This window comes from Tribolium madens, unplaced genomic scaffold, assembly GCF_015345945.1.
Source record: "Tribolium madens isolate multiple individuals breed KSU strain unplaced genomic scaffold, Tmad_KSU_1.1 Scaffold_20;HRSCAF=117;Tcas5.2_LG4, whole genome shotgun sequence".
Lineage (NCBI taxonomy): Eukaryota > Metazoa > Arthropoda > Insecta > Coleoptera > Tenebrionidae > Tribolium > Tribolium madens.
The window spans coordinates 12,580,211-12,595,161 of NW_025400985.1; the positions used below are offsets into that span (position 1 = coordinate 12,580,211).

The 14,951-nt window shown below is 32.0% G+C and overlaps 1 protein-coding gene across 2 annotated transcripts in view; it reads left to right on the forward strand.

The window, feature by feature from the left end:
* The window catches only part of LOC123005151 (synaptotagmin-5), a 28,744-nt gene that overhangs the window by 5,388 nt on the left and 8,405 nt on the right, over positions 1–14,951 (forward strand). Inside the window, exons 2-4 of one of the 2 annotated variants that reach the window (XM_044398787.1) lie at positions 376–569; positions 12,203–12,430; positions 12,491–13,019. In XM_044398787.1, coding sequence (XP_044254722.1) covers positions 378–569; positions 12,203–12,430; positions 12,491–13,019 — 949 coding nt within the window. In that variant the 5' untranslated portion in view covers positions 376–377. Of the gene's footprint in view, positions 1–375; positions 570–5,963; positions 6,193–12,202; positions 12,431–12,490; positions 13,020–14,951 lie in introns of those variants that run through there. The other variant, XM_044398788.1, reaches the window with a different exon arrangement.

Genomic DNA, 14,951 nt, shown 5'->3' on the forward strand with positions numbered 1-14,951 from the left:
GTCACGTAATGTTAGAATAATTCCAACTCGAAATAAATGTTTCACTTTAATTGCTTTAGAAACTCGTTTGGGGTGAAACGTAGTTTTTCTTACTTCTCCAACCATTGGGTTAATCTGTGTACCTACACAAGGAGAATTATAATTTGTTCTGTCTTTTATCTACCAAAAAAATATAAGTATTTTAAATTTCTTTTATGTTTGGTTTTAGTTTACAAGCGATTCCAAACTTTTAATTTTTTCCAGAGATTCCCTTTCGGTGTATTCAAAGTCCACGAAGTCGTTTTGAAACGAGATTGGCACAACTCCTTGAATTCCGCACATTTTTCCAGATATCAGATTTCTTTCAATAAAACCGAATAAAGTTTTCCTTTCTAGAAATGGTGGCTTCGGCAGTATTAGGAGCTGCTGCGGGAACCGGCATGGCCCTTTTTGTCGCGATGACAATTGTTGTTTATCGCTATTACAGTCATMGGAGAAAACTCAAGGAATGGAATTCGTTGGATCGAATGCCMTTTCCCAACACTCCTACAAGGATTATCAACAAGCCAATCTATGCTGTCGCACAAACGGTGAGTTTACACTTTCATCACGCAGAATATGGAAGTAGTATTTACATTTTCCCAGAATTAAAGGACGACATTTGCTTTGAAAATTTTCTAGACGTTTCGATCGGTTTAAAATCATATTAAAAGGACCATTAAAACGTACTACTTCTTTATATACATATATGTTTATTTTTGTCACTTTAAATGCATTGCACAATTTTTATTGGTWCAGTTTCAAAAAATATAAAAWTTTTAAGTGCTTTGTGTTTTGTAATAAAGCTTCCAGTWATAAATTGTTCAAGCCTTACTTACATACTGCAGTGCTAAAARCGCTTGATATTACTGTCGAAACTGATGAATTCAGTAATTGAACTTGACGCATCATTTAACTGAAATGGTTCAAGCTATTTCTCCGTCACTATGACATATTACTTGTAATTATGATAAACACGAGAGATAATAACTGTTGGACACAAAGAWTAATTATACCTATAATATGTATTGATTGTATCAGATTTATTATTTTAAAGTCTCAAAAAAATAWGTTAAAATTAATGGTATACAGGGTGATTAAAAAATCTTGACCATCTCTTGGGTGATAGTATAGGACATCCAACTGAGTTAAAAGTTCCCGTGGCAAAAAATTGTTTCAGCCTTTTTTCACGAGATATAGGGTGTGTCAGAACTCGCGCACCAGAAAAAAAATTCAAGTAAGATAAGATAAAATTTTGACATTTATTTTTTGACATTTGACATTTTTTTATGTCTATTTAATGATACTGATGATCTTGTATGTGTTTTTTTTTATAATTACTTAGTAAAGCCAAAATAACATTAAAAAGAGCTACAGTTTAGAACACAGCTTCCTTTTTTCTTATTCTAATAGCCTATAGCAAAAAAACTTGGAAAATTATTTTTCCAACAGAAATAAAATTTAAGTTCTCATAACTTTGAAATTTTTATACATAGATATAGAATGTTTTTAAAATTATTTTCATGTTCCTGGTATCTTACTTTATATGGCATTTTTTTTCTGGGGCGCAAGTTCTGGCGCACCCTATAGCTTTTCAAAAATTACATTTTGGWTTAAGTTTTTGGCCGATTAAGTTTTTTTCAATTATGTAATCTTAAATTTAGTTAGCGGAAACAGTAGATCTTGTAGGGCTCGACAGATACGAGTACCTATTGAAAAGAATCACCAATTTGTGACTTATGGTGTAAAAGACAAACAAACAAGCAATTTCAACAAAAATACTATATTACATAACGAGCACGGAAAGTGATAAATAACGCACAAGCGGGAAAGTTGTGCACGAGGCGTTAGCCGAGTGCAGGCAATACCGCGAGTGCGTTCGACACTTTCCTGCAAGTTTTGCACACTATTTTGCCTACGACCATAAATTTTTTTTTTCTTACGAACATATTTTTTTTTCATAACGATTTATCTTTTATAATGGAAACAAAAAAAATACGTTGAATGAAAAAATACAAAGCATTTGAGTGTGAATTGTGCGTTAGATTTCTAACACACAGTGCGAAAACAAATCGCACAGGTTTTCGACCTCGTACGATATTGCCAATTTTCGCGCATATGTAATTGTGCGTTATGATCTAGTTTCGTATATGGTCGTAGGAAAATTAAATCTAACAACATCGGTAATAAAAAAAACTAAGATGCCTACGTGATAATATGAAAATTGATAATTTTGTTTTTATAAATATACCGCTAAAACTAACGCTGTTTTACTTTCCATTGACAGCCACGTAACAGCACATAACCTTATTAACTGTCAGAATCTTATATCTTATTGTGGCTCCCTCTCGGAACCAAAAAAAGGCAGGGAACTAATGAATGCGACCAGCCGGGTGAAAGGAAACTTCTTTCATTATTCAAGGAATCTGTGTATTATAATATGAAAATTGTCAGTTTTGTCAATTCTGTTTTTTCTCAGAAAAAAATTTGAATTCATGTTTTTGCTTACTTGCTAAGAGTTTTTTAACACCATTCAAGAGTTGGTCCGACACTTTTGAATCACCTTGTTGWCTGTTTAATAGCGCCGTTAATTATGTAGTGTCCCGACGCCTTCACCATAATTTTATTGCCACTTTTATTTATCTCTTAATTACCATTGTTAGAAATTATCTTACGTTTCTTAATTGTTTCATCAAATATATTACAACTCATRCAGTTTTTTGGTTCTTTGAAGTTAAAATGTGTTTTCAAGCCTTGCTTTCACCATCTAGTGTTCAATATTTTAACTAAACATACAATCTTTTCTAAAGTAGTAAATTTCAAATTCTATAAAGTGTTGAAATGCTGTTATTGTAAAGTGGCAAAAAAATTTGTAATATCGGTAGCCTTAGTTTTTATTTTACAATGAGAAATGGTTTGTGGCTGTGCTAAAAATCAATACGAGTGCGGTAATGTATACTCTATGATACAAAAAGTAACACTGCAACATTTATACAAATTTTAAACAACAAATCTGAACTRGAGTRCATTCTTAAAGTTATACATTTGCCAGTTAAATKTATCATTCATTTTATAAAACTGTTTACAAAATTTCTATTGGTGGCTATACTTAAGTTCATTCGTTTATCGGCAGGTGTCACCCTCATGTTTAAGATGTTTTAATATAACTTATTTCCTTTATAACCACTGAGGTAGTGTAGGATTTTTTCTGTGTTACATTGACAACGTAAAAAAGGTTGACAACGTATAGAACCACAATAAAAAAAAACTGATAACATATTTTATTTTCCTTAGGCTTCAATTAAGTGTAATAAAATACATTCCGGGACGTCGCAGATTAAATGGTTCAGGCTTTCGAATTCTTCGACGTAATAAAAGTAACATATCATTATGTCCTAGTTTTTCCACACAAATTTAATAATAAAAGAAATAAATATGTGCTATAYTAATTTATTTATTGTCAATTTAAATAAAACCTTATTATTTGATCTGTCAATCACTCACCACAGTAATTATACATATATGACAGATTGGTAACTTGAAAAAAAAAAGAATATGAAAAATAAATTAATTATCTGTCACATAGGTCGTATAATATTCATCTATCACTCTGATGTCTTAATTCGAACAATTTTGAAAGTAAAGACTGATTTATTTAGATAAAATATCGTATTTTAATTACCTATAATGGCTATTAATTACACGATAAATGCTTTCACTCGYTTCGCTTGTTTCGTAAATATGAAAATATTTTTTTTATMTAATATATATTATTTATTATAATAGATAGATGAGAAAAAATRTTCAACTTTRTTCTAAGAAGTATTGTCATAACTTTAAAAATAATGRAGTTAKGGCTTGGGGCTTTTTTCATAATACAGCCTGTATAATATTAAAATAAAATTAGTTAWATAAATTAAAATAAAAGGCCCGTTAAGTCACTACTAAAAAATAAAAAATTCTATTGGGCTATGAAAGAACTTTGCAAGAAATCAATTRAAAGTTCCWGGTATATTCTGGAAGTAAATTCTACTACCTTTAAAATCATTCCACAGAASAGCAKAATAATGTCAAGGGCATGAATCCGAKTCTTTTAAATAAATTACTCGTATCTCATCGAAACAAATATATTTTATGCTTATATACAWSGTGTTTGTTKTTCGAACTCCACTATGGGGATCTCAGTTATTATAAGAGATACGAGGTCGGTTAAATTAGAGCAAAGTTGAGCATGTTTATGCTGAACAAATAATCTGAAAGAAAATTTAATGGGTCATTTTTAGTTTTCATTATTGGAAAAAAGGGAAATTTGTAATTTTCWCTTTTATTTTTTCAAGCGAAAACTATAAGACCTAGACGTTTTTAACTAGGACGTTCTTAAGGCACTTTCTTACAAGGAATCTAAATCTGTCATCGTATTTTTCAAGGCGCTCTTGAAATCAGAGTTACAACACTGTATTTTTAATCAAGAAACTAGATTTTGACAGTCCAGTTGAATTTGGATGCCTACCTTCTTAAAAACTAAGATTTTGAAATAGGAACAACATGATGAACTAGATTTATTCTTTCCAAAACAAAACAACACAAAGTGTTGAAAGATGCTCGAATGCACCACCTTCAAAATTTAGTTTGTTAATTAAAATTGATGACGTTTTTTCCAAAGCACTCTTCGAAAAATCGCGTTTTCTTAATTTTGAACAGCATGTAAAATTTCATCATATCGTGTGGATACATTGTTGTAATCAGAAACAAAAAGACTTTTCAAAAATACAGAAACGTCCATAAGAAAATCCAAAGTTGAGTGTTGTAACTCTAATATCAAGAGCGCCTTGGAAAATATGATGACAGATTTAGATTCCTTGTAATAAAGTGCCTTAAGATCGTCCTAGTTAAAAACGTCTAGGTCTTTTAGTTTACGCTTGAAAAAATAAAAATAAAAATTACAACTATCCGTGTTTTTTTTTCAATAATTCAAAAACTAAAAATGACATTAAATAATTGTTCAGCATAAAAATGCGCAGTTTTGCCCTAATTTAACCGACCACAAATCTCTTCTAATAACTGAGATCATCATGGTGGAGCTCGAAAAACGAACACCCTGTATTTTTATTTCATCATTGAGTAAGGTGACAAAAATAGCACAAAACCTAAACAAAATATTTTTATTARTGAATTTTCCTTGGAATTTTCTTAAATTTGTCATTAGAAAGTATATTTTTATGACTTAATTAATTCCAAAAAATGCAGCTGCGATGTTGGCATTTTCAGATAGATTTAAACAGGACGCAAAGCTTGTTAATTAGTTTAGATTTTTATCTATTCAAAATAATCTAAAAAAGCAAAATCTTCAAACGATTTAAACATCGTTGAATATAATATAGTACTTGAATTAAACTTTTAGTTTTATAGGATGATATAAATAAGTCAAGTAGCATAATAAGAAAGTAGCATAGACCTAAATGAAAGCCAGGTAATGTAATTTGTTGGTATATCCTGAAAGCAAAACCCACCTTGCGTTTCATCCCGTATAAGAGTAAAATGGTGTCAAGGCCACTGATACGAGATCGTTAAATAAATGATTTCTCGAAGACATTCATTAGTAATCCCCGTTTTCTCTTATACTTAAAAGACATTTGGGGTTACAAGTGCTTCCTTGTTGGTASTTTTATAGAAATATTACAATTAGTCGCTTTTTTATGGATTAYTAAGTTTAAATGTRACCCCAAGTGCGATCGATGCCCTTGATAATGTAAAATTCGCAGCTTTAACATGAAGGTAGAAACATGTCGAAACGTGAAAAAGAGTCAAGTTGTGAAAATTAATGATCGTTGAACGTAAACGTAGGTCGTAGATCGTTGGATCGCAGGCAGCCCTCAACCTGTTGAGCCCGGGAGAAACGTCGCGACGAGCTTTCAGTATGTTGAAACGCGTCCGGCTAAGCAACACGAGCTTTACCCGGAATTAGAGAGAGTAGAAAAAGCGAATCAAAATTCGAGCATGTCGTGATGTTCGATAGTAGGAATGATGTCGGGAATGGGTCCTGCCGGCTGCTGGGTGACACACAAGAGGCTGGAATCGTGGGCTAGGGCGGCCAAAGAACGCGCCCTTGGCACCACCAAACACAACAACCAAGAAAATGGAAGCAATACAAATTGTAGCAATAACAGCATCGAGGTATTGTTTATTGTTTACACGACTCTTGTTGTACGCACGTTCCGGAAAATCGATAGGTACGAGAGTGAGAGACGACGGGAAATTCGCTTTAATGTGCAGACGAAATTTACAACATTAGCGAAATTCAGAGATTGCTGATTACGGAGAGAAACGTTCGTATTGGGAATTTTACTAAAAAAAATTCATGCGTGTGATGAAGAGACATAGGAGTAAGCGCAAGACTGATGACAGTATAAAAAATGTTTTGTTTTGGATGGTTTTGCATGATGTTATTTCAAATTAGAATGCCGCAAGGGAATTCAGTCTACTGCTCTGATTACAAACATGTTATTTTTGCCGCTCACATTAATTTATCATTTCATCAAATTGGTTATCATAGAAATTATTTGAACCATTCGTAAATAATATTTAAATAAGTAAAACTATTCAATGTCTTGCAGATTTTTAAAACGTTTTCTATCTCCAAACACTGAATGATTTACCGTAGGTCAAACATTCTGCAAATTTATGTAATTTTAAGACTCAATACAAATATTTCTCACCATAATTAAGGAATAAACCGATTGTAAAAATTAAACGTATCATTTTGTAATGGATAATAGTCATTGGTCGAACTAAGTTATTTTTTGTTTAAAAGTTTTTTAAATAAAATCATTAGTTTTCACACAGTGAGCTTTAAAAGTCAGTAATAAAATTCAAACTTTTTTGACAAAACATTTATGAAAAAAACCTTTAGGCAAGTCGATTTTGTTTTAAATTGGCTTTGTTTTCCATATAAGTACATAATTTTTTGATTCATCGACTAATTTTTTTAATAAAACATGGGCATTGTGTTGCTTTTAATAAAAARTTAGTATTTGTTTAGCTTTCAGCATTACCTATAATGTAGTCTCAGAGAACAAAATATGGTCATATTTCAAACTGTAATGAGTAAAAAAATACGAAGAAGAACACGAAGAAGATTAAAAAACACAATTGACTTGTCCATGAATTGTTTTCATAAATATTCTGCCAAAATGTATCAATTTTATTCAAAATAATAGTATTTTATCCGAAAACGTCACAAAAGTGACCACTTTTATGACTAAATGACACAGGTAAAAGTTTTACTTTTCAGACATGGAGTAAAAACACTGTTTTACGCCTAGGTATTTTCACTTTTACTTGACACTTACTTTGACATTTACCACTGTTGTCTCCTTCTTCTCTCTTTCGCTTTTACAGGATTCTCTGGAGAGGTACCAGGTAGATTATTAGCATTCGACATTTTGCACTATAAACTACACCAGTWAAATCAATCAACACTTTCGAAATCTCTTGTTATGATTTTTTTGCAAAGCGTTCTGATTATTGAGGTGATTTACTTGATTATTGGTGTGTTGCTCTTTTCTCTCCATCTGAATCGTTTGCAGATAAAATAGTKTATGTTATTTGGAGTAAAAGTGAGTTTATGTGGCTCAGCTGAATCCATTTGCTTCACTCCGTTCGGCAAAATGAACGTTCAGCTTCGCCACATAAACAACCACTTTTACTCCTAATAACATAGTCTACTATTGTGTTATTAGGAGTAAAAGTGTTAGTTTATGTGGTGATGCTSAACGATTATTTTGCCGAACGTAGTGAGCAATAGTATAATTAGCAAGCAAATGAACGAAATAATCARGATGCTTTGTAACTAATGAAATTATAACGCTTATAAACATTTGTTTTGAGATTTTTATTAGTGCAGCTAGTAGTGTAAAATGTTGAATGCTGATGATCTACAATCTACCTCTCCAGAAACTACTCAAGCAGCAAAAAAACAAGAAAGAAGCAACGTTGGTAAAAGTAAAAAGGCTTAGGCGCACAAATAGAATTTTTATTCCATGGTTGAAAGGTAAAATTTTTACTTGTGACCTTTAGTCATAAAAGTGGTCAATTTTAGGAGACGTTTGTGGATGAATAATATTGTATTTACATAAACGGTGTAGGGTGTACCAAAAGCGTCATAATAATTATTTCATGATTGTTCTCTTAGATACATAAGGTGTAAATTTTACAATTATATACTTGATTGACCTTTGTTAAAATTAACCTTAAAATTTTTAATAAATTCACTGACGATCATGAAAAATCTTGTTTGATACACGTGCGCTGTCTTATTTTTCAGGTCTTCGACCTCCATTGCAGCACGAAGCGAAGCTGAGTTTGGTCTCAGATTCGGTCTCAGACCTGAAAAATAATTTGACAGTGCACTATGGAAAATAACTATTGTACTCAAACTTAGATGAATATTAATTTGTAGATTAATTTATTCTGAAAGTCAAGAACATTATTATTTCATATTCGACCTCCATTGCAGCACTCAGCTTCGCTTCGTGCTGCAAAATTCGGCCTCAGACCTGAAAAATAATTTGACAGCGCACTTGTATGGAAAATAACTATTGTACTCAAACTTAGATGAATATTAATTTGTAGATTAATTTATTCTGAAAGTCAAGAACATTATTATTTCATCGCATTTAGCCAATTTTTATCCTATAGTTTCTAGTTAATAAAAAAGAAGTCATTATAGTTATTTTTGTTACCTAAAATACAGTTTTTGCGGACGAATCGTTGTTGTTTCCGGACGAGGCGAAGCCGAGTCTGGAATAACAGATGAGTCCACAAAAACGTTTTAGGTACGTATTACAAACAAAATTTGTTTGTTAAAGCTCCCAAAAAATTAATCTCGTATTAATKWAAAAAATTTTGCCACTACAGTAACCAAATTGACTTTTTTATTTGGAAAACTGTTTTTGGGAACTGAGTACCTAAAATTTTAMGTACTATTTTATTGAGTCCAGAAAAGACTCATTTTAAGGACTCAAAACAGCTATTTTCGGGAGCGTATAGAAAAAATGATTTATTACAAAATATTAACATACAAAAATGGTGTTGTTAGTAGTAAATATGAGTAGAACTAATAGGTAAGCATATTAAAAAAACGTGAATAATACARTTGGAGACAAAATACTTTGGTCGTCAATGTCACTTGAGTGACATTAAATTGTAAAGCATGCTTTAGGACTGTTAACCTTATTTTTAGCTAYTGTCRATCATAGTTGACAAGTTGTATGTACATATTTTTGATAGGAAATTATAATAACTGTCATTCATTTTAACATTAAARCTTCAATTACATTAAAGTGTCAGAAAAGTGACGACCAAAGTATTTTGTCTCCAACTGTACCTACAGAAAAGTTTTCGAAACGTATTTCTAGCTAATTCAACAAGAAGAGAATTTGCTGAAAACTCCTTGTTTCAGTAGGTAGTTGCATTCACAATTTTCAATTTAGATAACAAAAATTTAAAGCAAAATCAAAAAAAATTAAGACGGTTTATCAAGATCATTCTGATAATCTTTAGGACTTCTAATAAAAAAATACCTATAAAATACCTATAAAAAATAACGGTATAATTTTTAAAATTATTGCAATTCCGAAAAGATGCAAATGTAATTTTTTTGATTACCTAAATTGCAATATTCAAGCAAAGAATAAGTTAAATAAATTAAATGGAGATTAAACATACAGTTTAACATAACCAAAATATCGCTGGTTGTGCGAGAAAAAAGCTTTGACTAGTATCCAGAAGAGAGCAGGTCAACATTTGGATTGTTAAATAAATAAATTTAATAAATAATAAAATGATATTATAGGTAACTAATTGTCAAACAACAAATCTCAAAGTAAAAACTGAAGTAAATAAATTCATACACTTAGTACAGCACCTAGTTTTCAGAGATGTGACAGCTATTATCAATGACATGACATATGACTCAAATGATAAAAAGGTAATGCAGTTTTCTTCGATTTAAATTGCGCTACCTTTGCTTTAGTAGTAGAACAAAGCAAGTCTGTTAAGTCTGTTTTTTTTTTGTTGATCATTTTTTATAGCAAATAAGGCCCCTCTTAAGAAAAGAGTTCAAAATCATCGGCCAACTATGATTTTTCATTCATGAAAAAATAGATGTTGACTTATTTTAGGCTAGATTTTTTTTATTATACAGGGTCCCTAAAATTATGGATACCTACAGATAAATATTTTTAGAACGGTTTAGCAGAGCACGTTGAAATTTGGAAAACAATTTACCTATTTTTTGGTTAAAGTTCAAGGTTAAAAAAATACATTTTTTGATAAGGTATGCATGCATCACAGAACTCAGAAAAAAATGCTCTTCTTAAAATTATTAAATTTGACCCTTCTTGACATTAAAAAAATCAAGTTAGCCTAGTATCCCCAGAACAAATAAAGATAGAAGTTAAAGCTAAAGCTAAACATTTGAGGCGATAGAATTTAAATACTTTTAAGCAAATACCAAATTTCAATAAGCTTTGACGAATAGTTTTTATAATATTTAAAGTGTTATCCAATAAAATTGGGTTTAATTTAATGAAATTAATTTTGAGTGACGTTTTTATTGCCAATTATAAAAAAAAATTTAATTGTTTTCAGATTACTTTCACATGTACATTAAATTTTAAAATATATCATTCGCATCTATACTCCCTATTTAATTAGATATGTATTTTTAAGAGAGTATATCTTTTGTTGAAAATTCGTCGTGGGATTTAGTTTGTGGGAATTTAGTAACGAAAATTTAATGAAGATGTTTAGGAAACACTAACGAGTTAATGAATGGTGATGAGGTTCTCTAAGGTGTACTTTAAGATTAACAATAATAATGTTGTTTAACTTAATGGATGATGGGAGGTTTTGTATTAACGCATTAATGCATTATCACTAACAAAGCCGCGTTTCAAACTTCCAACTTAATTAAGATTTTCGCCTTGTTTTATAAAATGATCGGTTCCCTAAATCTACTCGTTAACAACACATATCTTTGAAAAAAAAAAACAATAAAAGTTATGCTTTTATACAGTAAGTAACCCATATTTAAAAAATAATTAAATTCTTACAGAATGATTCATAAGCTTGAGGTAGGTACAAATTGCAGTTTTTTAATAAACAGTCTATATTTTTTTCTTAACGTATTGTAAATTTGCTTTGTAAGTATTTAATAGGTGCCTATTACTCCTAAATCTGATATAAAATATGTATATTAGAATGTTTTGTTATGAAACTTAGTATAAAAGGAAAACATGTTATTGAAGGAAGTAGTTTTAATTTGGGTCAAGATTCAATTAAAGCAAACATCAATTACTCGGCTTTCAATTTCAAGTCGAATTTAAGTTCAGTAAATCAGAGCATTTTATTGACAAATTTCATAATTAATTTACGCTTGATTCTGCTGGACCAACGTTACGGCGGAAGAGAATATAGATGCCAAACCAGTCAAAATCGATAAATACTAATACCTGTAATTACATGTTTCGTGCACTGATCGCTCAATAATGTTGCCAAGTACTAGTCCATTCGTGCCATATCCATGATAACAAAGATAACTGTAATGGATCGTTTTGTTCAAATGAATGTGTGTGCACTTGAAGGAAATTGTTTTGGGAGATTTCCACGATGAATTATTTAAGCTCGGATAGTCAAAGCAAATATTTATCTTGAGTTGATTGTCGGTATTGTAATGAGGCTATCTTAACACTAGAGAAAACGACAGAATGTATTACGACCAATTAGGAAGAAAAAATTGCTATTGATCGATAGTAATTTGCGTCATGGGGCGGAGCAAAACCGTTCAAAAGTTTGACAAAATGGAATGGCATCTTGCAATATTAAAATACATAATAATAATTTTCTTTTACCTTTACTACTACTACCTTATTTTTTCTTCTTATACCTCCAACATGTTCTACAGCTAATTAAAAGAAAGAAACTGTCTCTTGTGAATTCTTCCAGACGTAAAATTATATTGATTCTAAGTTATTATCTGAAATCAAATGTAAACACTGGCTTGGTATAAGAAATATGACGTGCCAAGTTTCAGAGACATATAACAAGAAATAAAAGTTGAAGTTGTATAAGAATCAATAATTAGAGTAAAATTTAGCTTGTCAGTAAAAGTTTTGAATTTAAGGAATTCAACGTAGCGAAAGAGCAACACATTATCCAGCCTCCCCAAAACACCTCAGCTCAAGCATTAACAGCTGAATTAATGAAAATGCCGCTGGAATTATGTTCCACTCCCCAAGGTTCGCATTCGTTGCAACACCAATCGAAATCGTATCCGGGAGGACAGCCTCTTTTGTGCAGAACACCGAGCGTTTCATCACAAAGTAGCTTAGACAGCAGTGCATCGAGACAGGTAAAACTTGAAAAATGTGTTATCCAGACAAAGAAAAAGTAAAATTGGACTTTCTTTCAGGGTCACAGGGGCTCATCCCCCCAAATCCGCACCTTCGCTCCGGACGGTAAAACGCCCGTCCACCAGGAAGCCATCCACACCTCCAGCTACCCCTTGCGCAACTCCAGCCGGTCTCCTTCGCCACTCCGGGCGGCCTCTCTCGACATTCGCTGTTCGTCTCCTGGAACATCGACCGTCAGCGGCGAGGAAATTCGCACACCTTCGCCGTCGCAATCTAGCTTGGCTTCGCTCACCGGAGGATCGGTCAGTTCGTGCAACTCGCCGATTCCGGCGTCGCCGAGGACCGTCGGCCTAGGAAGGTGTCTTTCACCTCTTTTGATTCCGTCAACGAGAGCACACACGCCGGAAGTGAATATTGCGGCGCCCCCGGCGAGTCCGCTGGGGGCCATTCAGCCGGATTTGTACTTGCGGAAGGATGGACCACTGTTTATAGGAAGCAGTGCCAAAGCGGGGCCGAGTTTAGGAAGATTGCATTTTCGGCTCAAGTATGATTTTGATAGGAGTGACCTGGTGGTGCATCTAATAGAAGGTGATTATGCTTTGAGAACAAAACTTGTACAGGGTGTTTGAGGATTGCGAGCAAATATTTTAACCACTAATAGGACTCGTTAAAAGAAACAACTTTCGTTATTCCAACTTTTGTCGAAAGCACGTCATTTCTGAGTTAAAATTAAAAATAAATTGAGGCTGAAAACCCGTCCCTGCCTATGTTTTAATACGATGTTTACAATCATTCATAAGAAAAAACTTTGGAACGGAAACAGCGTAAAGACAAAAAAATTATCGCTACATTAGGGTAGATCAATGTCAATGTTAGTAGGTCAATACTTGCTATTATAAAAAATTGCTCGAAATGTGGTCTTTCGTTGGCAATGCACACTTCTTGTACTCTGCGAACGCACACACACAGCCCTTCGAAAGTATAAATTTGAGCTGCGTACACTAATTCACTAATTGTTTCATGTGAACCCCTAAAAAACACACGTATTTATCATCTCTAGGGAAMATGATTGTTCAATTCATTGGTGACGACTTTGGCATAATCTGATGAAGCTCCACTTGTAAATACCGCATGTGTCGCCAAGGGCACGTCCTCCACCAGATCGGACAACACATTTTCCAAAAAATCCAGATAAACGGCACTAATTAAACGTTGAGGTAATATGTGGAGTCCAATTTGATGATCTTCAATGAACCCTGCCTAAACATTTAGTGAAAATCGGTCTTGGAAGTACACTAGTTAATTTGGCTTTGGCTATAATGACTTGATTGACAATTTGATTTCAAATCGATGTGCACAATTCACCCGAAAGCGCATTAACGACTAACTAAACTGACACGTGTAAACAAGTGATAATTTTTTTGGACAAAAAGTTTCCCTTTTTCTGTATAAAAACTTTCACGGTCAAAATTCAATGCAATTTATTTTCATTGATATTTTTACTTCCAACTAACAAGGACAGACACACTGAACGGCTCGTGAAAATCATAGGGGGGAAATCGCAAAAATAAAATTTGGATACGGAATTTGTTTGGTCTTCAATTCGACTTTTCATAACAAATTGTCTTAGTGGTTAAAATATTTGCTCGCAATCCACAAACACCCTGTATGTACAAATAATTCCAATTCTAAAAAATTACACGGAAATTCCTGTAATCCCTCTTTTTAATTTTGTTCCAATTTGTATGTGTCTATGTTTCGAAAATAATTCTTAAAATTTCAAATTAATTACAGTAATTCAAATTAATTCCGATAAGTTGCGTAATATTGAAAATAAGCTAGAAATATTAATTTGGTTCTAAAATTGTTTTAATTTGATATACTGTTTTTATTAATATAACTACGTATAAGAAAATAGAGCTAATTTATCAAATTTAATACAGTGCAACTTCCATAATCARCACTTATCCAGCATATTGTGTGTATGAATTTATTGTTTATTCAAATTTTATTATCAAATTTCTTACTCCTATTTTGTTTTGTAAAAAAATATTTTAGTAGCATCACATTAAAAAGCGTAAAAATGATAAAAAAACATACAAAACTCGTACAAATGCAAAGTGGACAAAAAGTTTAGAACCAAACCTTTTTAATTATTAATTTGGCTTTCAGAAAATAATAATTAATAAAAATTAAAGTGTTATAAAAATGTGATCAAGTTTTGGGCATGAAATTTTCGTGTCTAAAAAATCTTATACAATATACGACCGGTAGCATTTTTATGGCCTTGCCAAACATACAGGTCTCGCTCCACCAGTAAAGTACTGGCGCGRCCATAAAAATGTTGCTACCGGTCTAATACCTTAATTAGCTATTACTGAATTCAGAAACAAAAATAGTACTTTATCATTTATTAATTAGTTTTTTTCAAAAAATAAATAGTTTAATCAAAAAACGTTTGGTTCAATACTTTCTGATTACCTGATAAAATGTGAAAACTAGTAAAAAAACTTTTATTTT